This window comes from Trichosurus vulpecula, chromosome 5, assembly GCF_011100635.1.
Source record: "Trichosurus vulpecula isolate mTriVul1 chromosome 5, mTriVul1.pri, whole genome shotgun sequence".
NCBI classification, from domain to species: domain Eukaryota; kingdom Metazoa; phylum Chordata; class Mammalia; order Diprotodontia; family Phalangeridae; genus Trichosurus; species Trichosurus vulpecula.
This window is the reverse complement of record NC_050577.1, coordinates 48,901,414-48,927,108: the sequence shown is the minus strand read 5'-3', so window position 1 is coordinate 48,927,108 and position 25,695 is coordinate 48,901,414. Positions and strand designations below refer to the sequence as shown.

The window sequence follows — 25,695 nt, the reverse complement described above, 5'->3', positions numbered from 1 at the left end:
TACGAAGAAGGAAAACAAAACAACCAACACATCATGGGCCCTGCCCTCAAGAGGTTCACATTCTAATGGAGGCTGTGACATGCAGACAACTATGTACATATGAGATATGTCTGGTATAAATATTAGAGGAAGGTGAAGGATGGGGGAGGAAGATGATGACCAGGAAAGGCCTTTGTAATAATAAGTAGGTGGGATCTAAGTTTCCTCTTAAAGGAAGCCATTACTGTCTCTTAGTTTCCTTCCTTAATAGTTATCTATTCAAGTTCTGCAGTTGGAGGCAAGAAGATCTGAAGGTTTAAATTCAGCCTTGTATGCTTAAGAGTTTCCTGTCAATTCATTAGTCTCTCTTTAGCCTGAGTTTTTTCATCAGCAAAATTGGGATAATAAAAATCAAATGAGAAGACATGCACTTTAATAACAATAACATGATTTATTATTCTCAAGACAGCTAAACTGTCAGGTGGATTTATTTTTAAATTTTCTGTACATATTATGACAATGCTGTTTACACTTGAGTGGCACTTTTTATTTTGAATGAAGTTCAGAGGTGCTGGGAATAGCATAAAGCACTTCTAACCCTTAAATGTAATTTTCAGGGAGGAAATTAAGTGGTTTATCTGCTAGGTTAACTTCAGGTTATCTTCAGCATATTTTGTCTACAAGGGTCCTATAGGCTCTCTGTATCCATGAAGATAAGTTCCTGAAAGTCTAGCATGTGGCAATGCAGCTTTAAGTCTTTCTGGTTACACTTGTAGCAGTGGACTTTTTTACTCATTTGCCTTTGTAGTTGCTTGACCTGGGCAGATTAGCATGGAAGCAGAAAAAGATCTACCTTCAGTGATTAAACTGATGGTTTTTACATTGATTCTTTGTTGTGTAGTTTAGCTTATCTTCTTTTGCAAGTGTGTTTAGACAAGAGGGGTTTTTGTTCCCCCCATGAAATTTGTCTGCTCTGTTACTGTTGGAGCAGTTTTAGTATGAGGGATGTCAGAATTAGAAAGACAGGTTCAAATCCCACCCAATTCCATACCCTAGCTCTATGATCCTGGGAAGGTCATGTTTCTCTGTGTCTCAGTCACGTCTCTGAAACTTAGTTACAAAATCATAACTAGATTGAGAGAAGGAGCCACCACACCAGAAGTTTCCTTTTTGATGTAACAAAATCATAGTTTGCATGTGATATTGTTAAAATGGTCAAATTGATGATGATACATTCTTTGGTTTTTTAAGTGTATATAATTTTTAAAATCTCAAAAGTTAGACCAGAAATAACTTTATCCAGAAGAATATTGTCAGATAAAAATGTAAAACCTGAGACAAGCTTATTTTTCTTGGAAAAATAAGTGCTGATTTTGCAGTGAGCCTGATACACAACATAGTTAGTGCTATATATTTTCACATTTTATTATTTTTAAAAAGAGAATAAAAGACTTGCATTTTTGAGATCCTGGAGGTATACCAGCTGAGTTTTCTTTATTGGCATTTATGGTTCCATGTACCAGTTGGTACTCAGTACTAAAAACTCCTTTCTTACTGAAGCATTGGATTTAGAATCATGGACCTACAGTTGAAAAAGATTTTAGAGATCATCTAGGCCAGGCCTGTCCAACCTTAGGTTATCTTAGGGTCGCATTAAAATAAAATAATTGTTCGAGGGCCGCACCCAGAATAAAAAATACAGTATACTAATAGAAAGTGGGGGAACGCACATCATCAAAGCGACCGCACAACAGTATAAAGGTAGGTGCATAATGACTAGTCTGCATTGTACAGATGGAATGCATCCCACAGATCAATTGAAAGAAATGGTTTGTTTTTTATAGTCCATTGGGTTTTCTGATTTTTTAGCTTTTTAAATATTCTTTTTTTCTTATATTAGCATATGCCTCAGACTTAGGTTCCTTGTCTACTGCAACCTACTTTTTTTTTCAACTTTAATTGTTTTCCAATTATACCTATTTGTTCCTCAGTAATATCTTACTGCTCTTTGTTGCCTTAGGGTCAATCCCAAACTCCTTATGATAGCATTCAAAGCTCTCTGCAGTCTACTCCTCCCTTCCCCACTTACTTTTCCAGGCTTATTTCCTATTACTCCGCAGAAACCATCAAACTGGTCTCCACAATCCAAACACATTCTTATGATTTCTTGCCTTTGTGACTTTGTTTATACTCATTCTTAGTCAGGAATATGCTCCTTATTTCCATCGGACAATGAAAATCCTAGGGTTTAGATCTTAGTATTCAGAGCCAGGAAGGACTTCAGAAATCATTTAATTATATACCCTGATTTTTAAAACTTTTTTTTTCTATTTTGAACTTAAACACCAAGTAAAATCGGCATTTCTCTATATGTTATATAACAAAAGAAGGGGCTTTTACGTGAAACTGCAGGTCTCCTTTACATATAGCTTCTTTTCTTTTAGATATAAAATTGACATAACTTTAAAAGCTTTCCCTTCTTGTCAGTTTGTTCTGGCCTTCACTTCTTTTCTGTATATTTTTTGAAAAAGAGATTCTTAAGTCTCCCTCCCTCCTTTCCTTCCTGCCTTCTTCTGGGATGTTACCCTACCTTACCCACACATCCCCATCTGAAAAACAAAGGTAAAAAAACCCTGATAACAAATATGCATAGTAAATTAAAAATAAATTTCTACATTGGCCAGTTTGAAAATTTATGTCTTATTCATTTTGTTTCAATTACCTTCATCATTAGTTCTTTGGAGTCATGGTTGGTCGTCAGAATGATCAGACTTCTTAATTCTTTCAAAGTTATTTTTCTTTATAACATTACTGTATAAATTGTGGGGTTTTTTTTTCGCTTTTATCAGCATCAGTTCATGTAAGTCTTCCCAAGTTTCTCTGAAAGTTAATTTCATCAGTTCTTACATGCAGTAGTAATATGCTATAACTTGTTTTGCCGTTACCTAGTCAATGGGCACCCCTTTGGTTTTCTGTTCTTTTCCATTAAAAACAGAGCTGCTATAAGTATTTTTGTGGATAGAACTCCTCTTTATTTCATCTCTGGGGCATAGACCTAGTAGGTATTGCTGGATCAAAAGGTACGCAGTTTAGTGACTTTTGGGCATGATTTCAAATTGCTTTCTAAAATAACTGTACCAACTCATGAATTTACCAACAATCTGTTAATGTGTCACCCTCATTCTACAGATGAGGAAACCCAGTGGATTTAAGTGACTTGCCCAAGATCAGTCAGGTAATGATTGGCAGAACTGGAATGAAAACCCAAGGGTTCTATTACTCTAAATCAAGTTCTCTTTTCCTTATACCATGTTGCCTTTTAAGGCCAAGCTCAAATTCTATTTCCTTCATGAAGCCTTCCCAGCTTATCCTAACTAGAGGAGATATTTTGTGCCCCTGTATCTGCTATATAACTTAGCATATTGCCTTAAGTCAAGAAATAGTTTTTTGAATGAATGAGCATCCTTCACCATTTTGTGATGTATTTTTATGAAATAGCATTTTTTTAGATTTCTAATTTTTCATCATCAAAAGACAGTTTGGCTCACATAAGACCAATTCATAATTTTTTAAGAGTTCCTTAACATTTTAAGTATAATTACAACTATGCCAATCAACAGGTATTCTCTAAGTATCTACTGTGTGCCTAACACAGGTATAGGAAGCCAAGTGGAAGTGAGAGAGGCTAGATGATAGTATTTATAAAATGTTCTAATTTTGCAAGGCAATTTGCATATAGTATTCCATTCAAGCCCCACAACTACCCTGGATAGGAAATATTACAGATGGTCTCATTCAAATTTTACAGGTAAGGAACCCAAGGCTCTAACCACTTTCTAGAGAAAGTATGTATAACCTCTGTCTCCAAGGAACTTACACTCTAATTGGGTCAAAAAAAGAACACAAAATAAAACAAGTTGCACTTCATGCAACTCCTGACAGTTATCACATGCAGTATGATAGTTATCGCATACTTTATGTGTCATTTAGAGTTTAAGCTATATGAGGGATGAGATAAAAATTTTTTTATCCCTCATTATGCCTAATAATGTCTTGTACTCTGGTTACTTTGTAAAAGTCTCTTATTGACTGACAGCACCTGGGACATAAGTGCTTAAATTCCTTGTTGATAACTGAATGTTGCAGTAACTGTATAAAGATGGAGTGTTGGCAACTTCGGGTTCTTATTATAGTGTTGGATTGTAAATTTTTGAGCAAGGAAGTTATGAGGCTCTGCAAGACTTTCCAAGGAAGAATGAAATAAGTAAAGAGTATGTGCTTTTGATAACATATAATGAACAAGCTCCCAGAAGAGCTATTCAGAACCTGCGTCCAGGCTATATTCTTCACTGTGGTAAAGTTTAGTGAAATGACAAATCAAATATTATTCTTAACATAATTTGTCTTTAATGAACAACATGGGTAAGTAACTTTACTTTTCTGGGCATCAGGTTCCTTTTCTGTAAAATGAAGAAGCTGGATTATATGTTCTAAGCTATTTTGGGTCCAAATCCTATGATTCCACCTTCTGAAACAGAAAATTATTTACCCTTGGAATGATCATTTGTGTGCCGGCCCCGGCCCCACCCCCACCCGTTTTAGGCAAGCACACATTACATGGAAGCATGCCTCACGCCCCCTTAAAAACATCATAAAGTACTCCTAATGCTACAGCTGGATCCCATTAGATCCACTCTTGGGGGAGAAATAAAGAAATAGGAAAGCAGATTTCCATGGCTCAGAGATACTTGAACTCATCCTCCATATCTGGAAAGCTACTGCAAAGTATGGGGCAAGGGGACAGGACAAATTTTCCTTAGTGTTTGTATAGGACTCCTGACCTGTATCTGTAACCATCCAAGATATGTGTGGCTAGGTTTTCTCGAGGGAATTTAACCTCTAACTGGACAGTGAAATAAATTCTTTACCTACTGACTTCTGGAACCTGTTCTGTCATATAATTTTGTTGTATTTTGAGGATCTTGGCAATCAAACTCCATATGTACGTTGTAGCATCATCATATTTCCTGATAAGCCTGAGAATGACATCATAAATAGGATGTTTTAAGAAGCTTTACCTTTTACTCGCATACATGATAAATTGGAGGGCAAAGACTGAAATCAGGAAAGTTTACTGGGAGGTGATTGCAGATGTGCATATAAAAGATGTAGGTAAGGGTAGTTGTGATAGGGATGCAAGAAAATCAAAGACTTGAAGGAAAAAATCAGTAGGAATTGTTTGCTGATTGAATGTGAAGATTTAAGGAATGAGAAGAAACAGGCATTACCAGTAGATTGCTGGGTTTGGATTCAGAGGACAGGACTTAGGTTCGAATTGCGGCTCTAATCCTGTGTGACCTCAGCTCCTCAGTTCTTTATCTGTAAAATAAATTGGATGAAGTTGGATAAAATGGCCTGTAATCTAAGGTCTTCCCATTTCTAACTATGATCCCATAGTCCTATGATTACTTAATTTATTTTATTTGTTATGCTATTAGCTGATCATTGGGATCCTGGTGAAGGGTGGGGGATCAGGTTGCAGAGTTTTTAAGAGAGTGATAATATTAAATGCAAAGATGTTGAGGACTGATTAAAGATACTTGATCATTGGTCATGTTGGAGAAGAGTTATTTCGGTGCAATGATGGAAGAAGCCAAAGCCAAACTACGGGAACTAGATACAGGGGAGGAGATCTCTCAGATAAGTTCGATATTGAAAAGAGAGAAATACAGAGCAGCAGGCAGAAAGGGTGGCAGGTTCAAGTAAGATAGTTCTTTTTGTTCTTTCAGAATAGGGGAGCCCTGGGCATGTTTGAAGATAAAAAGGGGAAATCCAATGGAGATGAAAGATGAATGAAATCAATGACCATTTGTAAAGCCCCAACTGAGTATTAAAAACCAGGGGTACAAAGACAAAAATGAAAGTCCGAGCTTCCATTATAGGAGGATGCAAGAACATGTACACGTACTAGAGATAAAATATGGAGTAAATGCAAGGTGATTTGGGGGTGGGGAAGGGACTAACTACCTGGGGGATATGGGAAGGTTTCATGTAGGAGGTAGCATTTGAGCTCAGCTTGGAAGGAAGCTAGAGGTGGAGGTGAGCAGGGAATGGAAGTCCATGCATCAGAAACAACCTGTACAAGTAAAGAGGTGATAAGTGGAATATGTTGAGCAAGGAAAAAGATGAGTTCAGACAGAGAAAGGATAAGAGGGATCGAAGCCTTCCTAGGAAACAGGAAGGCTTGGCAGAGGGGATGTTACCCTAAATCTGAAGTCAAGGTGTGAATTAGGATGATTAAGAGCACACAGGTTGACTTTGACTTTAGAGAGGGCACCTTTCATCTGAAAGAAAGATTAGATGATAGGTATGGAGACAGTGTGATTGGGAGAACTAGATGATAGAAGGGGGGAAAGTATTAGACTTAGAAGACTTAGGTTAGAATCTCAGATCTTCCACTCCTCATCAGGAAGTCCCCTAACCTCATTCTTCTGCTTGAAGAACCATTCATTTCATAAATATGTTCGTAAGGGCCTGTCATAGATTCAAGGGGAAATAGATAAGCAAGTTCTCAGCCCTTGAGACACTCACAATCTAGTGAGGTTCTAGAACCAAGACAAGAGTAGTAGGAGAGAAATTTATCTTGTGAGAGTGAGAATAAGGAATTAGGGACTGTGGGATTTAAACCTAAAAAGGTCCTTTAGAGTGATGGGATGGTGGGGGAAGGTAGGAAGTTCATAAGTGACCTAAGGATTATTAGAGTAGCATCAAAGCACAAATTTGGATTTTTAATAACATGAATTTTATAAGCTGAATCTGCCTCATTTTGTGTTTCTCTCCAAGCCATTTTGGACAGCATTCAAGTAAATTATTATAATTTGTGGAAAGTCCATTGAAGTCTAGGGTAAGTGAAGTAGAAAGAACTGAATTGAGTGGAAATACTAAAAAGAATGGAAAGGCAAGTTCAGGGTGTGAGAATGTGAGAGGGGATAGACTTAGCAATGGTGGTTAGACAAGGGAAGCATCAGTTTAGAGAGTAGACCAGGAATTTTATGATAATAAGATCAGGGTGGAGTTTTCTTAAGGCTTGTCTCCTTTGAGGTGGAGTGGCAGTAAATGGAGTCAGGGAACACTGGTGTATTTGACGTAACAGAAGAGTTTACTATTGAGGTAATGATAGTTAAATGCGTAATTTGTGCCAAGATGATATGGAAGAACCTGTACTACATAGTGCCTGTGTGTTGAGAAAGCTCGTCATGAAATCTCTTCTGTAATACAGATTATGCACACTGAAGGTGATTTCTACGGTTTGCTAATGTTGGAATCATTTTGCACTTGTCAGGTAAACTAGTTTCTAAAATATACCTTAATTTAAGATATGAAAAAACTATCAAAATAGTGCTTCAAATTATTTATCCATAAATTTTGCCTTTTTAAGCAGCAGGAAAACATTTTTATAATCTTTTAAAGGCTTTTATTTTCCAGTCATCACAGACTTTGTTGTGTCATGTGGGCCTTATGGCCTCTGCTGTGTATGCAATCTTTAAGACTTCTGGAATTCAGTGGATTTTAATTTGGCAAGCATTGCCAAAATAGACCCGTTACTAGCTTTAGAATTGCTAAATGGTTGAAGATTTAGACTGTGTTTAATATTACATATAAAAATTTTGTAATTTTTTTTTTGTAGCTTCATGGTTATATGATTGATTTTTCACTGAATACATTGTGCTTTTTTTTTCCATGGGAAGCTGTATAAAACAAAATTCATTCTTTATGAAATATCGATGCCTTGGTCATTGTGCTTAAAAATATTTCACTTGTATTTTTTCAGTAAGCCAAAGGTGGGTCCTCAGAATTCAGCCAGATAAAAACATTGTCTCACTGCTCCAGTTTCAATATTCACTGAATGCGACCTAGCTTAGAAGCAGAATTTATTGGTTTGATTTCATTGTTGTTGTTATTTTTCTAGTATTGCAATTTTTTTTTCCAGTATTCAGAATCTGAACCAGTAAAACATTTGGGCAACTTTTCCCTCCCAAGTCTTTATCATGAAACTTGGAAAAGTCAGCTTGTTTTCCTCAGCTAAAACTATCCAATTTTCACCTTTTCTAAAATATATTAAATGTATCTTTTTTCTCTTAGCATTAGCTTAACTCCCTTCCATGTTTTTGCTTAATTTTGCAGCTTTTTTGAAAAATGGATGCTAGAATGGTTTACAGTAATATAACCAAGATGATGATGCACCTGTGTGTGTGTCTCATCTGTTGCTAAAATACTGTAGAATGTTATGACTTTTCTCATTTTCCATGTCATTTGTCTCTACTTCATCTGTTTTCTTCCTCAGTTTCCCCTCTTCTTTATTTCCCCTCTTCTTTCAGTTCCTTTATTTTTCATTATCTATTTCTTTTTTCTCAGTTTAACTTCAAGCTGTTCTTTACCTATCTTCTAGAAACATTCTGAATCTGCTTAAATCTCGGGTCATTTTGTCCTTTCCCTGGAGATTGCTATCTCTGAATAGAGCCTAAAAATAGGTTCTAGTTACTTGATCTTTCTGGTTGTTTCTGTTATAGGTGAAATACTCTAAAATTTAAAGTTTATTATTTAAATCATCATTTCTCAAAGTGTGTTCCAGGGACACTTTCAGGGGGTCTGCACAGTCAAAACCATTTTCACATAACATTTGGATAGTTTAATTTTGAACATGGCAAATATTTACATAGCCCACATAAACAAAAGGTCTTTTGTGGGGTCCTCAGTTATTTTTTAAGAGGATAAAGGAGTCCATAGATCAAAAAGTTGAAGAACCACTGATCTCAATGATTTATGGATTCATGGTTCTTCTAAATAGTGCTTACATTTGAATGTTGATTGTAATTGCAGAAAAGTTAAGTGACAATAGAAATATATGAGTAGCACCATGATTTTCTGCAAATTAAATGAAGAAAAGAAGGAGATTTGTCCTGGCTTCAGGCAAGATTATTTCTCTTCTCCCTCCCCCCCCAATATATAATTTCTGGGTTACAAGTCCTTATTGGAAGCAGCACAGTTTTGAGGGCCATGAGTGGTCAAGTCTTAAGGTATCTGAAGGATAAACAATAACTACTGCCCCATGTTCCTAATTTCCCACTTACTTGATGTTTTTAAGAATAATCTATACATAGTGGCAGCTAGATGGCATGGTGGGTAAAGCACCGGCCTAGGAGTCAGGAGCGCCTAAATTGCATGCAGGCCTCAGATACTTACTAGCAGTGTGACCCTCAGCAAATCACTTAATCCCAATTGCTTCCGATAACAACAGCAGCAACAAACACATGCAGTGAGGACATCCTTGATGAATGAAGTCATTAGAAGGGAATCAGCAAGTGACCACTGAAGGATGGAAAATAATTTAAGTTCCTTTTGTATTTATCATTTGTCAATTATGAAAATGCATTTTGTTCAGTAAAGCAAAATAGTTCCTAAAGACTGTTTGAATAAGCTGCCTCCCATGTACATAGCAGTTATACACAGTTTCTTGAGAGATACAATAGCAGAGATAACCAGATCAAGGGACGGTTTCTCTATAGATCAGAGGTTCTTAATACATACAAGGTCTTTGTTTAGATTTCAGGGGTCTGTAAACTTGTATGGGGGAAAAAACATACATTTACCCTACTAATCTCTACCGAAATGTAACATTTGCTTCAATTATTTAAGAACATGATTCTGAAAAGGGGCCCATGTGCTTCACCATACTGCTAAAGGTTTCCATGACATAATAAAAGTCAGCAATAACCCCTAGCTATAAAAAGTGAGAGGTCCTCCAGATGTTTTTGTTTGAAGATAGCGTTGTATTGATTGTATCAAACCTTGGAATATTGTTGAGTCTCCTGAATGAGGAGTTGGCCATGCAGGAGAATGGTGGCATACATAAATTTACCATACAGCATACATAGAACATTCATAGGTACACCATACAATATATAATGGTGTGTGGGTGTTCCAAGTGGACTAGCACTTCTGGTGTGTGGGCTTGCTGAGCCCTTTACAGGGCTGCTCATCCATCTTTGGTGTCCACATGATTCACCGAACTCTCACCTGTGGCTCCAAGAAGCTGGAGCATGAGCAGCAGCCACACCCCAATAAACTGTCTTGGCAGACGGGTAAACCAGGTTGAGGGTAACCGATGGACCACAAACCCTTCAGTGAGTTAGGAAGATGTCTGTCCCAAACATGTGAAGACTTTCCCTGGTGGAATGGGTGATGTGAACAGTTTGTTCCAATGGCCATGAAGGCAGCTGAAGCAGGTGCTGTGGAGCACTTAGCTTGGTCAGACATCGAAGATCCTCGAGGTCATTCATTGCATCCCACACCATCACCAGTTGTCTTGACTGTGGTCTTGGCACTGGACTTCCATGACTCTGGAAGAGAGAGCAAGGCAGACAACTTTGTGCAACTCTGCCTTTAATTCATGTACAAGTCAAAACATCGCCCCATGACATCATTGATTCTCTGAAAACAAAGATCAAAAAACAGTAAAAACAGTGGAATGCTACTGTCCAGATTGATATATAGTTCAACGGACAACCAACAGTATGAAGCATATCCATTAGTATGTATATGTCTTGAACAGATGCTCAAATAGACAATGAGTTGGGCCCAGGATTGAGCAGTAAAATTAGAGAACAGGATGAGTTTCCTTTGAAAAATTACAGAGTTCTTTTAATGACCACAAATACCCACCTGAAACATGCCCATATTTTCAATGCTAGTATACTTTTGCTGTGTAAATATGAATCACAGAACACTATCCAAAGAATTTAAGTTGAGTTTCACCTATAGGGCAATGGATGTGTTTGGTGGGTGTGAGCAAGCTAAAGCATATAACAAACATCTAATTATAAAGAGAATCAGTTTAAAAGCTATCATTAAAGAAATGTATGAGTGAAAAAGAACAGGCAACCGAGCATATTTTAATGATAGCTAGCCCATTTCTACGGCCTATTAACGTTTGCAAAATGCTTTACATATATTATCCCGTTTGATCTCAAGAGTAATTCATTACCAAAGGATAGTCCACATATGCCATTGATATTCTGCCAGTATTTCAATCAATTGAAGAAATTCTCCAGCATGTTAGGTAGATACCCTGTGGTGAGAATCTTGTGGAAAGAATTGGACAAGTGGAACCAGGATAGACAAGCTTGGATGAGAGGCTGTGTTCTTGGAAGGAGTATTCACATCTGTGAAATAACAGAGCCGTTTGATATTTTAAGAAAAGATAAATTAGAGATTATTTATAGCTTTCAAAAGAAATCATGCCTTTGAAAGGAAGAAACTGAAGTTGGAATTACTGGACTTAGGTTCAGATATTCTTCTTGCTATCTCTTTGGGCCTTAGTTTACCAATCTGTAATTGAGAAAGTCAAATTAGATGGATCTAAGGTACTTTGCTTTTTTTTTCTTCCAACTTTGGTGTGATTATGTAATTCTGATTAACTTGTTCCTGCTTTGTAGTAGCAAGGCAATGAAGTGTTTATGGACTACTGACTAACTAACTGTTAAAAGAACTGGGAATAGGAAACTTCAAGCTGAAACCAAATTTAGAGTCCACTTCCAAATAGATAATAATTAGAGATAAAATACACATTTCCAGAATTCTTTGGGTATACTGCTTTCTTGTATGCATCTCTAGATAGCAAATTTTTCTTCACCTACCTTAGTGAATACTTTATCTAGTGCTCAGAATTTTATGATTGGAAGAGGCATTATTATTTCAGTAATTCACAGTTGCAATTGTAAAGAATGGGAGAATGTACCTGGCAAGTTCAGAAAAAAGTATTTGGGACTTATGAGGAATAGAAGGGTGATTGTGAAATCAGTATGTATTTATTAGGATGCTTTGTAGGATAAACCCAGTTTTTTTTAAAGTGAAACAGATGAGAAAATAATTGCTTTATGACTTCCCATGGATGGCTTCATTCCAATGTAAAGCAAGATTAAAATATTGCCATTGTTTTCTTAAGATTCTAAAGATTATCTAACCCTCAAAAATTAAAATACCCTCAAAAAATTATGCTGCATTATCAAATAGGGTGGTAAGTGGGGTTTTTTTCTTCCATTATGTTTGGGTAACTTTTCTGATGAGGTATATAATTTCAGGGACAATTTATTTGAATAAAAAACTGATTTGTAAACAAGGATGCGTCTCAAAAAATATTTATATTTGCCATAGAAAAAGGAAGGTAGGTCCAAAAACTCTTAATGCTTTCGAATGTTTAAAAAGAGATCTTTAAAGTGCCTACTGACTGGTAGAAGGCTTTCTAGCGAAAAAATAGTATAACCATGTTATTCCTCAACTCAGAAAGGTTCAGAGGCTCCCCATTAACTCCATGACAAAATACAAAATCCCACTTCAAACATTTCCCAGTCTGGTTCTATCCTCCCTTTCTAGGCTTATGACCTATTACTCCTCATGTGTTTGAGCCAAACTGACCCAGCATCTCCTGCCTCTTCCCTTTGCACAAGCTCTCCTCATGCCAGGGGAGACAACAGACAGCAGGAGAGCTCTGTAGCCACCAATTAAAACAAAGTTAATATATAGTCATTAAGAAGAGTGACAGTAGTGGAGAAGATCAGCAAAGGCATTGCGTAGAAGGTAACACTTGAACTCTGTCTTTAAGTGATCGGAGATTCTATAATGTGGAAGTGAAGCCAGGGAATACGTTATAGGAGTGGAGGATATACAGTGGAAAGGCCTGGACATAGAAGATGGAGAGTCATCATGAGGAACAGAGAAGTTCAGTTAAGTTGTATTGCAGAGTGTGGGAAGGGGAACAGATGAGGCAAATCATTTAGTTTCCATGGCACCCAGTTTCCTCATTTGTAAAATGTGGTGGCTGCAGTAGATCATCACTGTGGTTCCTCCCACCTCTCTTCTTAAGGGGATAAATTGTCTTAGTGAAGCCTTGTCTCACTTTTGCATTTGTGTCCCCAGTGTGTACCCATGGCTGGTACATAATAAGCACGTAAATGCTTATTAAATTATTGAAAACTGCAATGCTCAGTCAACTAATATTTATTAAGTGCTGCCAATGTACCAGTCACTATACTAAGCATTGAGGATACCAAAGAAGGGCAAAAAAACAGCCCCTGCTCTCAAGGAGCTTACAGTGAAGTGGGGAAGAGAGCATGCAAATGATAGTGTGGAAATTATATTTGTATACACACAGATGTACAGATCCACCAAAGTGGGGGTCATCTCAGAAGGAAGACATTAAGATTAAGGAAGACTTTGAAAGGCTTCTTGCAGAAGTTGAGACTTACTGAGACTTGAAGGAAGCCAAGGAAGTGAGGGCGAGAATTTGGGAGACTGGCATTGAAATGCTCATGTTGGGGAGATAGAGTGTCATGTTTAGGAAAATACAAAGAGACCAATTATCATAGCATCCCAGAATATGTGGGAGGGAGGGAGGTAAAAGGAGACTGCAAAGGTAGGAAGGGGGCAGGTTCTGATGGGTGTTAGAAGCCAAACAGGATTTGATCCTGCAGATCATAGAGAGGCTCCAAAGTTTACTAAGAGCATACCTGTATTTTGTGTAGCATAACGCTTTCAAGACAGATGACTTACCTTACCCTCTGGCAACTTCCCCTTTGTTTCTCTCATCCCCTGCTCCCAGATCATTTGTGGACAACTGAGAGGGGAGCTCGGTAGCCACCAAGAGTTTCTGCTCAGGGCCAGGAACATAAAGAGAAGTAGGCCATCTATTTGGGATACTGAGATGTTAAGTATTGCACAGATACTCTGCAATACCCCCTTTTAAGTTTCCTGTGAGCAGTTTATGGTCAGCATGGAAAATAAAATTGCTTTCAGGTAACTTTGGAGCTAGAAATTATTATGTTGTTATTTAATAATACCCTGGTGTGTATGTGAATCTTTTTAAGGTTTACAAACTACTTCTCTGACAATGACCAAATGAGGTAGGAATGCAGGGATTATTTTTCCTGTTTTATAGGTGAAGAAATAGATTTAAGTGACTTGCCCTGTCCAACAGCTAGCTAGTAAATATATGAAAACAATTTTAATCTGGGCGTTCTGACTCAAAGTTCATCATTACAACACTAAGTTCTCTCTTGTGAAAAATGTTTAGAAAAATTAAGTTAATTTAGCCTGGGACATGATAACCATCTTCATGTATTTTCAGGCAACAAAACCAAGATCAGTGAGTGAAAATTGGAGATATCAGCTTAACTTCCTAAATTTTCAAAAATGAATGGGGCTGACTTTGTAAGTAGTGAGTGCCCCCTCCCTTGAGGAATACAAGCAGAGGGAAAATGAATCTTGTTCGGCATGGTTTAGAGGAGATTTCTAGAGTGTCTAGGATATTACACTTGACAACATATATAAAATGTCTGCTATTGCTTAGAGATAGCCGCTTTCCTGGAGAATTAATAATGCAGGTGGTAGTATAGAGAGCTATCGAATGCCTGAATGTAGACGGCTGTGCATAAAAACAGTGCAGCAAATTGTGAAAACTAATTCCTGAACTGGGATTCTCATCATTTTAGAATCAAGAACATAAGCCTCAGCCACTTCTTTTTACTTGGCCTTCAGATTCCATTCATTCTCATGTTAATCTTACGTCCTTTTGTTCCTTCGTAACTTTTAACTTGGGCTTTATCCGTTGTTCTGGTTACTCATTCTGGCTCATCTAGCTTTCCCCCAATTTCCCAAGCCTTTGTCTCTTTAGCCTTTGACATTAAACACAGTGTATGTCATAACTGGTAGCCCGGCTGTGAAATTCAATGATTTTAATTCAGTGATTTTGCTCATTACATTTATTAGAGGAGTTTACTGTTGGTCGCTTTTGTGTTTCACATTTACCCTGTTGTTCACCAATGTTAAGCCTATTCTTATGTTTAGTAACTAAAGAAATTTGATTTGACTTATAGCTTTCTATTAATTATTCAGAGTAGTAAGACATGGTCTTAAATAAAAGAGAGCTTTGTTTTGTCATTTAGTTGCGTCTGACTCTCCTTCGTCATCTCATTTTTATGGAGTTTTCTTGGCAAAGGTAATGAAGCAATTTGCCATTTCCTTACAATTGAGGAAACTGAAGCAAACAGGTTAAGTGATTTGCCCAAGGTCATACAGCTAGTAAGTGTCTGAGCCTGGGTTTGAACTCAGGTCCTTCAGACTCCAGGCTCACGCGCTCTTATCCACTGTGCCATTTGGCTGCCCTAGCTTCCTGACAGTGTAATAACATAAAGATTTTCTGAATTGTTATATTGATCCTCTCAAGTATCTCATTTACCCACTGTATTGAGTGGGATTGCATATATTTGAATACCTCTTCTCCTTTTTTAGTTTCTTTTTAAGATTGAGCATTTTTGGTTTTCTTTTACTCAAGGGTTAAGATTCAGTTCTATAATGAGGTATGTAAGGAAAATTTCCATTGATTTCAGCTTCATCAAATTGTCCACTCTGTGGCATGAGTTGTGTTTGTGTGAGGTTGGTAGATGAGTTACAGGGGTGTTAAACCAGATTTTCTTTGACAAAGAGACAAGTTGGAAAACTTCTATTTTAAAGTTCATTTTATAGGACAAAGTACAAAGCCTGTGCATAGTTTTTAAACAGTTTGGGCCTGGAAGGATGTTACAGTTTAACAGAAAGTTAATTTGTACACCATTAAATATATTTTAGTGAATTTTCTATCTAAATAAAATTTTTAACCTAATTTTCTTCCTCTTATATTTTTTAAGCTAAAGTTAGTTTCATGTGATATTTTCTTAAGAAAAGCCTCTTCACAAATATTTTACAATCTAATTTGAAATCTTTTTCTTCTTCTTCAGAATGTGAAGCATGTTGCAAAAGCACTCAAGAAGTGGCTGAAGGGGAAAGGGAAGAGGTGCCACTAGCTACCAGGGTAACAACATGGGAAATACAACCACCAAATTCCGCAAAGCACTTATCAATGGAGATGAAAACTTGGCCTACCAAATATATGAGAGCAACCCTCAGCTAAAAGAATCCCTTGATCCAAATACATCTTATGGTGAGCCTTACCAGCACAATACTCCATTACACTATGCTGCTAGACATGGAATGAACCGAATATTAGGGTGAGTGTTACTGCAAGTGTACTTGGCTATAGATCACACACACACACACACACACACATTTTGATACTGTATTTGAGACATGTCTTCTGAGAAGTCATATACGTCTCATTAATTGAGAATACTTTTTTCCTAGAATATTTAAATTATGTAAAGGCACTATGGTGTAGTGAATAGGTTATTGGACTTAGAATCAAGAAGTTATGGGTTCAGATCCTGCCACACTGATAATTACTGTCTGTTAAGATTTTGGGCAAGTTGTTTCATCTTCGTGAGCCTCTGAAAAATTCCCAGGATTTACTTACTAAGGTATAGATAGTTGCAATTTGCAATACAAATGGAGGAAGGAGTGAATTCCTACACCCAACGTTCCTACCAAAACATTTATTAGGGAATCATATTTTCCTTTAATAATACCTTTAAATTATGTCCAATACTTTTGTAAAGAGTCTTTGGGGAAGGAAGGAAGAGGTCACAAATTTTTGTTAAATATTTAGTAAGAATTGCATTTCCCATAGTACAAACCTTTGAAATTCAGAATGTTTTACTTCTGAAAAAAAGCAAGAGAATGAAACTTAGCTATTGGAAAAGCACTGAAAAATAAAAATACTTATTTACATCACCTTTACTATGATACTTTTAAAGGATCCATTATCTCATCAGTGTTGATACTCAGTCCATCAATATTATCATTACTCTTCCGTACCTTTTTTTAAATATAATTTTTGTCTGTGTTTTCTTATTAAATGCTTCCTATAGATTTTTAAATATCTAGGGGTATGGGCTTTTAACCTGGGGTCCATGAACTTTTAAAAAAAAGTTTTTATAACAATTTCAAATTGATTTGCTTTACAATCTTAAGTGTTTTGTTTTATGCATTGTATCGCCAAGGTGATAGTCACAGTGGTTGCTGTTGCTATGAATATCCTGGTGTGGTTCTGAATCACAAAATGTAACAGACTCTCCATACAGAAGATAGAAGCAAAACATTTATTCAGACTCCAGAAATCCAAATCCCAACACCAGTAAACCGAATCTATCAAAGCAACAAAGAAGTTAAGACACACTATCACTACAAGGAGCAACTCCATCCCAAAGCCTTCCCACAAACAGACACTCAGCATCCTAGCTGCCTTCTTGCCTGTTTCTGCCCTCTCCCACCACTCTAACTGCTCTGACCTCACTTCCTCTCAGCTTTGCTTCACTCTTTCAGCAAGCTCCTCTCACCACAGGCTTCACGTGACTTAGGCTTCAGTGTGACTTAAGCAGGTCACATGGGCCTATTAATGGATGGGAAAGATCTTTTCATTAAGCAAAAATAAATTAGCAGTATATGCATTTATAACATCATTCTGAGGGAGGACTCAGCTTCATCACACTGGTAGAAGGGTAGAAGGGACTATTAACAAGATCAAAAGTCTTTGATATATACTGTTGAATCACTCAGATGGTTCATTTATTGTCTCTCCTGTTTGCTGTATAACCCACCCACTATGTGGAACAGGTCATGCCTGTGCCTGGTGACCACTGTGACCACTTCCGCTCTACTGTGGAGCTTTCCATTACTCTTTGAGTTACTTGTGAGGTACTCAAAGCAACTTAAGAAGAACTTACATTCTTCCAAGTTCTTCTGGTGCTCCATTATTAATAGCATTATTCTCCGGGTGGTTATGTGACTGTTAAAGAGTTTGGGGTCATCTAAAGTATTTTTGAGATTGTCCAAATTGTAACCTAACCTCTGCTTATTTCTGAGCCCATCTGTAGCATGTGTCCAATTTATACATATTGATAGACTAATCTAATGAACTATTCATTCATCTTCATGCCATGGTATAACTTGAAATCTTTTTTTTTCTCTAGAATATAAAGTATGTTGCACAAGCATTCAAAATCAGTAAATAACGTTAGGATCTTTTACTCCATAACTTAGTTGTGTGACCACAACTTTAGAAAATCACCTGTGAAATCCTGTTCCTTCTGTTATCATGTTTTCAGTGTTCTGATTCACATATAAAGCATTTTTGTAAAGATATTTTCAAGATGAGAAAGCAAGCTTGAGTTCATAGTTATGGTCCTCTTGTGTTACCCCTCCTCTGCTATAATGCTTGATGGGTTATCTTTTCCATTCTTTTGTTATCTTCCCTCCTTTGGACTGGTAGAACAATAGGTCCTTATGAGCAGGGCGCATTTCGTTTTGCTTTGTACTCAGTACCTAGCATGGTACCCAGCACTGAGTACGTGTTTAATACATGTTTGGTGAATTGAATCAACCTTGAAAATTGATGTCTCAGTGTTTTAATATACTGTATTATATCCATTGTGAATTTCTTTTGTACATAGTCCTGGCCACTCTTTTTTGGGTTTTATCCCAAGTATTGTTACCAATTTTTGATATAGTTTTTCTGGTATATAAGTGGTAAATTACAAAGTTGTGTTATTGCTAATGAGAGTAGATCATTATTAAAAAACAACAGCGCCTTAATGGAAGGCAGAGTGATTTAAATGTCTCATGAGTGATGCTTCTTGAAACCTTTAAGTGCAGTCATAAAAACATTATGTCAGTGACACCTTCATTCTCTTGGTAACCCAATCCAGAAAACTTTGTAATCATCCTTAATGGGAATCTCTCTTTCTTTTTATCCAGGCTGTTGCTCCATCCATTCAGTTCCATTTCAAAATTGTTTCTTGGATGCACCTTGTCTTCTCTCTTCCCATTACTACCAGTATAGTCCTGTTCTTATCTAAGACTGGATTTCTTTAGCAGCTTCCTAAGTCACTGTTCAATTTTCACTTTTTTCTTTCTAATACATACCAGACTAACCTAACTTTTCTTCAGTCACCTTCATGATGAAATACCTATTGCCTATAACACTAAGTCCCTTCATGGTCTGGCCCAGTTTATCCTTTCAAGCTTTATGGGTTTTCCCTCATCAACTTTCCATGCCAATCAGGCACCTCTTCACTATCTTCCACCAGAGTACAGTAATGCCAGCCTCTCTTCCTTTGCTAATGTTAACCCTACATTTTGAAATGTTTTCTCTCCTTTTTGGCTGCTTATCTCGTAAGGCCCAGCTTAATTCCTCCTTTTCGATGACACCTCCAACCACTGTCCCTCTCAGGATCACTTCCTTTTCATCTCTTATTGCACCTGTGGCATTTGATTATATATTGTTTTTTCATCTCTCTCAGATTCATGCATGAGCATTCTTTCTTTAACCTTAACCAGGTTGTAGATTCTTATAATTTAAGAATAATGTGTTCTGTTCCACTTGTAACTCTCCTAACTCTCCACATAGATCAATTAAAAACTTAATACGTTATTAGTGATTATATTATTTTCCTTAAAAATAAAGCTTTCTGATACCTTGCTCTTTGAACATAGGGACTATTTCTATTTGGTTTTTTTCTCTCCAGCACCTAGCAGTCAATAATCATTTATTAAGCCCTTACTGTATTCCCAATGCTAAGCTAAGCACTGGGGATATAAAGAAAACTAAAAAGAGTCCCCGCCCTTAAGAAGCTCATAGTCTAAGGGGGAGGAAAACATGGAATAACTAGATATGCTAAAGACATACACTGAGTAAGGTACAAGGTAATCTGTGCAGAGAGCAATTCATCAGGGGCAGGGGTGGGGTGGGAGGAATGGCTTGTAAGAGGTCTCTCATAGACAGTAGGACTTCAGCAGATTTAACCTGGGAAGGAAGAAGCAAGGGGGGCTGGGGCGGGGCAGAGCATTCTACACCTGGAACAGTTAGCCATGGAGATGGGAGATGGAATGTCTTGTATGGGGGACTGCCTGTGGGCGAAGGTAACTGGATCATAGAGTACATGTAAAGAGACCTGAAAGGCAGGAAGGGGTCAGGTTATAAAAAAACTTCAAGGGCCAAACAAGGTTTTACTTTTGATCCTGGGGTATGATAGCAAGCCACAGGAGCAGTTCTCATCGTCACATCTACACTTGAGAAAAATTTTCTTGGCAACTGAGTGGACAGTGGATTGGAGTGGGAGAAACCCGAGGTGGGGAGGCTAGTAAGATGGCTTTTTGCAGAGTACCTTGCTACATGTGTTACCTCATCAGTGTTATGCGATTTGATACTAGGATGGCAGCTTTGTGAGTGGAGAAGAAGGGAAAGATTGAAGAATTGTGAAGTTAGAATATTTGGTACCCGGTTGGGTATGTAAGTTTCAAGTCTGTGTGGTAGGCTGCTTGGTTGGGAGGATGCCCTTGCCAGTAATGGAGAATCTTGGAAGAAGGGAGGGTTTGGGAGGAAAGACAATGAATTTGTTTTATACCTGTTGGATTTGAGATGCCCAGGGCACATCCAATTTCAGCTGACAGACAGCTGATGGTGGAGGCCTGGAATTCAGAAGAGCTTTTAAGTCTCGAGATGGAAATCTGAGAATCATTGGTGTAGAGTTGAGGCAAGGAGAGTTGATTGAGATCACCAAGTGACATATCCTAGAGGAGAAAGAGAAGGGGGTCTAAGAAGGTTGTTAGAGAGAAGTCTGTTAAGGGAGGCATGGGATCAAACTATTGTAGGTTCTCCCTCAAGCTTGTTTTCAAGGTTGGCCAGTGATTTTATGTCCTCTTAGATCCCCGGAAACCCATCTCATAGCAGGCAGAAGAGTAGGAAACCAGTTAAGAGGTAAGGATGACTGTGGGGCCTAAGATGGAAGAAGTCTTATGCCCAGCAGGTGGTTTGGTATTGGCAGTGTTCCTTGGGCTCCAAGAGAAGCTAATAGACAGGGCCTGCCCTGGCACATAGAAAGTAGGTGCTTAATAAATGCTTATTAATTTATTTTTTCTTAAGTTTACTCCTTTTCTTTGTTAAGCATATTTGTCTACATTATGAAACTGTAGCTATATCGGTCCTCCTCCCTCCCCCTCCTCCTCCCTAGTCCTGATTTTGCAAGTGATGGTGATAAACCAGGCTTTGAATGATGGCTAATTTATAGGTTCTCACTTATCCACACTTGATTGCCAGAATTCTACGGTTAGAGCAAATTGCTTTGATTATAACCAGCTACCATGGTAAAGTGTATCGTTTTAGCTGAATAATGTACAGGAAAGTATGTTTGTTCTTCGTTAAAATGAATGGTTCAATCAAAAAGCGTTCATTAAACACCAAGCAGTGGGGCTATAGAGATAAAGGTGAACCAGTTCTTATTCTCTTAGAGGTCATGCTTTGTGTGGCACTATCCCTGACCTTCCTTTCTCTCTCTGACTGTGCTTTCTCCTGCACCGTGTGACTCACTGATCCCAGAGAGAGAGTCCTCACCCTCCTTCCCTGCTTCATCCTCCCTTGCCCATTGCCCCTTTACCACCTCATTCAACAACCTGTTTCAGTTTTCACCCAGTGTGAAAATGTTCCATCCAGTCCAGAATAGAGCAGCTGTTACATATCAACCACCAACTCATTCTTCCTTCTTTCTCGAGTTCAGCATCTAGCTCACTATTTTTCTCTCACTTTCAGCTACTGCCCTTATACTGAGGAATTGGAGCATCTGTTTTGATATGCCTCCCTCAAATTCCTCAGTCTCCTTAAATTCCTTCACCTACTCCTTCATTCTGCCTCAGCCACACATAGGGAAGATCACCACAAGTGTTCTATTTCACAGATTAAAAACTCTTTAATCAGTCAGTAAGCATTTATTAAGCAACTACTGTGCTCCAGGGACTCTGTTAAGCAGGAGTTTATAATCTAATGGAGGAGTCAGCCAGTAGACAAATAATGTATAGGATAAATAGGAAATAACTAATATAAGAATATGAGGGAATACAATATGAGGGATTGGGAGCTCATCTTGAAGCCAGGGAGGTGAGGAGGTGGAGATGAGACAGGAGAAGATTCCAGGCATGGGAGACAAGCAGTGGAAAGGCTTGGAGTGTTTCGTGAGAGAAGCAGTAGGGAGGTCAGTGTCAGTACATGGAGAGTAGCAGACACCAGGTCAGGAAGAGCTTCAAAAGCCAAGCAGAGTTTTGTATTTGATCCTGACTGTAATGAGAAGCCACAGTATTATACCTTGTCTTAAACTATTTTCTTTAAATTTTTGTGGTATTGATTATGTCCTCGTTGTCCCCATGTCTGTCTGTACTCCACTTGCTTCTTGAGAAAAGACATGTCCGCCTATAAATAGACATAAAATACATACTAAGTCAATACAAAGTACTTAGTGAGGAAGGTAACAGCTGCATGTAGGAGATAGCATTTGAACATAGTTTTGGATGAATCCAGAAATTCTTGTTGGGGCAGCTAGGTGGCACAGTAGGTAGAGCCTCCAGTCGGGAAGACTCATCTTCCTGAGTTCAAATGTGGCCGCAGACATTTACTTAGCTTTCTCACCTTGGGCAAGTCACTTAACCCTGTTGGCCTCAGTTACCTAATCTGTCAAATGTCAGTGTCTTTGCTAAGAAAACTGCTTGAACTGAGGAATTCTGAAGTGAAAGTGAGAAGGGAGTGCAATGCAGACATAGGTAGTAGGGACAGGGAACGGGCATTTATTTAGTGCTTGCTGTATGCTAGCCACTGTGCTGAGTGCACTACAAATGAAAAAGCATGGAGATCAGAGATGAAATATTGTGTGTTATGAGATGGGAGAATGTGTATGGGAACAACATGTAATAAGTTTGGAAGAATAGGTAAGAGCCCATATGTGAAATATTTTACATGGCAAAGAAGGTCTTGTTGGTTCTCAAGAGTTACTAAATCACTAAATAGTATAACCCATAAATTCACATATTTTTTAGCATTTAAAAATACCACATGGGGTTTTATCATTGAGAATGTCTAGTGCATACCTTTTCCTTCTTGAAGAACATATCGTATCATTCTTTCCCTGATATATTATTTTCCAGCTAAATTTTTAAAAGCTCCTAGAGACAGGATGTTGTTTAACCTCCTACAGTTACCAGTTCCATCTATCCATACTATTAGTAAATCTAATTATAATTAATCTAAACCTTAACATGATACAGCGTGGGGCAGATGAAACATCGTTGGATTTAGAGTATGAAAACTTGGATTTGAATCTCCGCCTCTGTCTCTTACCACCTGAGTTTCTTTGGGCAAGATACTAAACGTCTCTGGGCCTTACCTTCCTCTAAAACAGGCCTGCACAACATACAACCCACCAAAGGATTTCTGGCAGCCCACAAAAAATGTAGAGGCTGTAAAAGAAAATGAAGATGTAACGAGTGCGTTGCCCAGCTTAACCAGCCTTCTACTAGTTACTGTTGTGCCCATCATGTAACTTGGTGGGTGGGTTGTCACTGTGCACTCTCTGTCACGTGACACAAGGCAACCAACGATGGTCCCGTCTGTCTCTAGTCTGAGAGGAGCGATTTCAGGATATATAAAATCTTAAGTAATAAGTGTAATTAATTGATATTAATTGAAATTTCACTTTTAAAAAATATGGTTTTTTTGCAAAATAGTTTGATCACTAATTATACCTTTATAATCTTTAAAGGGTCCGTTCATCTTTAAAATTTCAATCCTAGAATCCTTTTCATGACATTTAAAGATTTTATTTTTCTTTGCCCAGTGATATTCACCATTTCTATGTTCAAACCCTTAATATTCTGGACTTGAAGACAGCTGATTGGCATCGCAGTAAACAATAGTAAAGAATTCTAGTAAATTATCCTAGTGTTATTTACCCCCTCAGTATTCCTGATTGTTACCTTATATAGATTTAGACTTGGTACACAATGAATTATAAACCCAGTCACTTTAATAGTTGCTGTTGGAACAAATAATTAACCCTGGCTACTAATTCTAGGATGTTGTGTTTAGTGCTGAATGAAATATAGATGTGTCTTGGATATTAAATATAAAAGTCCCAATCAAGATTTATGTTGACGACTGAGGGTTTTGTTTTTTTTTTTTTTACCATATATCCCAACATGGTTATATTGAGTACAACTTGGAAACCTTCAGAACTTTGTTCCACGCTTGATTTTCTTCCTTTCCCACATGAGAATTTTAACAGCTACTTTTTCCTTAATCATACATTCACATACTTCATTATATTTAACTTGGCCTGATTTCTGAACCAGTTCTGTTGCATGTGACTCATTGTCCTGATGCTTCTGAGGTCTGTGCATGGTATCGGTATGAATTGACTGTTTGATATAAATTTGATTACTGATATCTGAGTGGTGTGGAAGACAAGATTAGACGTAATCCTTCATGTTTGTCATCCGCTAAGCCAGACAAAGCTATTAGACCTCTTATTTTTCTCTTAACTGGTAGTATGGTAACAGCAGCAATGGTTCCATCTCTTCAGGCGTCGCAAGTGGTCTGCAGTTACCTCTGCTGTAAGATTGCCGAAGGAAATTCCTTTTTTAAAAAAAATGTTAAAAGTACGCTTTTGTTTCCACTCAGAGTCCTCTTGGAAAGTACAGAGAAAAATTTATGCCACTGTTCTCCAACATAGTGAAATTCTATTGAGTTTGGTATACGTACCTGAAGTGGCTGTATATTTTTCTGTACCGTTGCAGTTTTGATTTGGACACTAGGTAGTGTTGGGGTCCCTATGTTGTCCCTGACTTCAAAAATTTCATAATATATTAGTGATCAGTATCCCTTAAGCATTAGAAACAGGGTTCAGTGCTTCTGGTTTTTCTTGGTATGTTGGCTAATTTTTCTTATAGTATCATTTATAAAATTGAAATGGTTTATCTTATTTATTAAAAATATCCTTGGCATAGTCTTACATTTTCTAAGAAAGTCTGAATTTTTATTTGTAAAGTCTGTTGGTGGATTTCAGAGCTTACAATCAAGTAGATCTTACAATCAAAATATATACACTATATGTAAATCTATATTAATAATTAAATGTATTTGTAAGGATTTTGATTCACTGCATAACACATATGGACATTCTAAAGCGCTTTGTGTTAAAAAATATCAGTGGTTCTTAATTCAAGCAGTAAACATTTATTAAATGCCCATTGTATATTAGTCCCCTTGTTAAGTGCTGGAGGTACAAAGAAGATAATAGCCAGCCGCTGACCTCCAGGAGTCCACAGTCTACTGAGGAAGACAACATGTAAACAACTACATGCAAACATTTATCCTGTAGATAGGATAAATTGTAAATAAGCAACAAAGGGAAGGCACTAGAATTAAGGGGGATCAGGAAAGACTTAATTTTAACTGGGACATGAAGGACGTCAAGAAAACCAGGAGATGATGAGGAGAGAGAGAATTCAAAGCATGGGCAGTAGCCAATGAAAATGCCAGTGCAGGCTCAGAACCCATCTAGACTTCCTTCTCTTACTTCCAGCTTTGAGGTAGACATCCCAGAGCCTCACAGATTGTATCATCATTCACATCAAACCTGCTAGGAGGTTGGACCTTAAGGGAAGATCTTGAAGAATCTAATCATGTCCCTCTCCCTAACCACTGATACTCTGTCTGGATTTATTCCTCAGTGGTTAGCATACTTTGACCCCTTTATATGCTTCCCATCTCTTACCTCCATTCAGTACTGCCCTCCTCCCTTGTTCATTTCAACCAGGGGGTGGCTATCAAGAGCCCAGTTGTTAAATTTTCAGGGAGAGTATTTACACCAAAAATTGTAAACGTTACAATCAGGGCTTGATTTGCTGTTT

At 37.7% G+C, this 25,695-nt stretch overlaps 1 protein-coding gene across 2 annotated transcripts in view; it reads left to right on the top strand.

The window, feature by feature from the left end:
- ANKIB1 (ankyrin repeat and IBR domain containing 1) overlaps window positions 1-25,695 on the top strand; it is a 145,135-nt gene that overhangs the window by 21,753 nt on the left and 97,687 nt on the right. For both annotated transcript variants that reach the window (XM_036761895.1, XM_036761893.1), the window contains exon 2: window positions 15,810-16,079. In XM_036761895.1, the coding sequence (XP_036617790.1) occupies window positions 15,892-16,079 (188 nt within the window). In that variant the 5' untranslated portion in view covers window positions 15,810-15,891. The remainder of the gene's footprint in view (window positions 1-15,809; window positions 16,080-25,695) is intronic.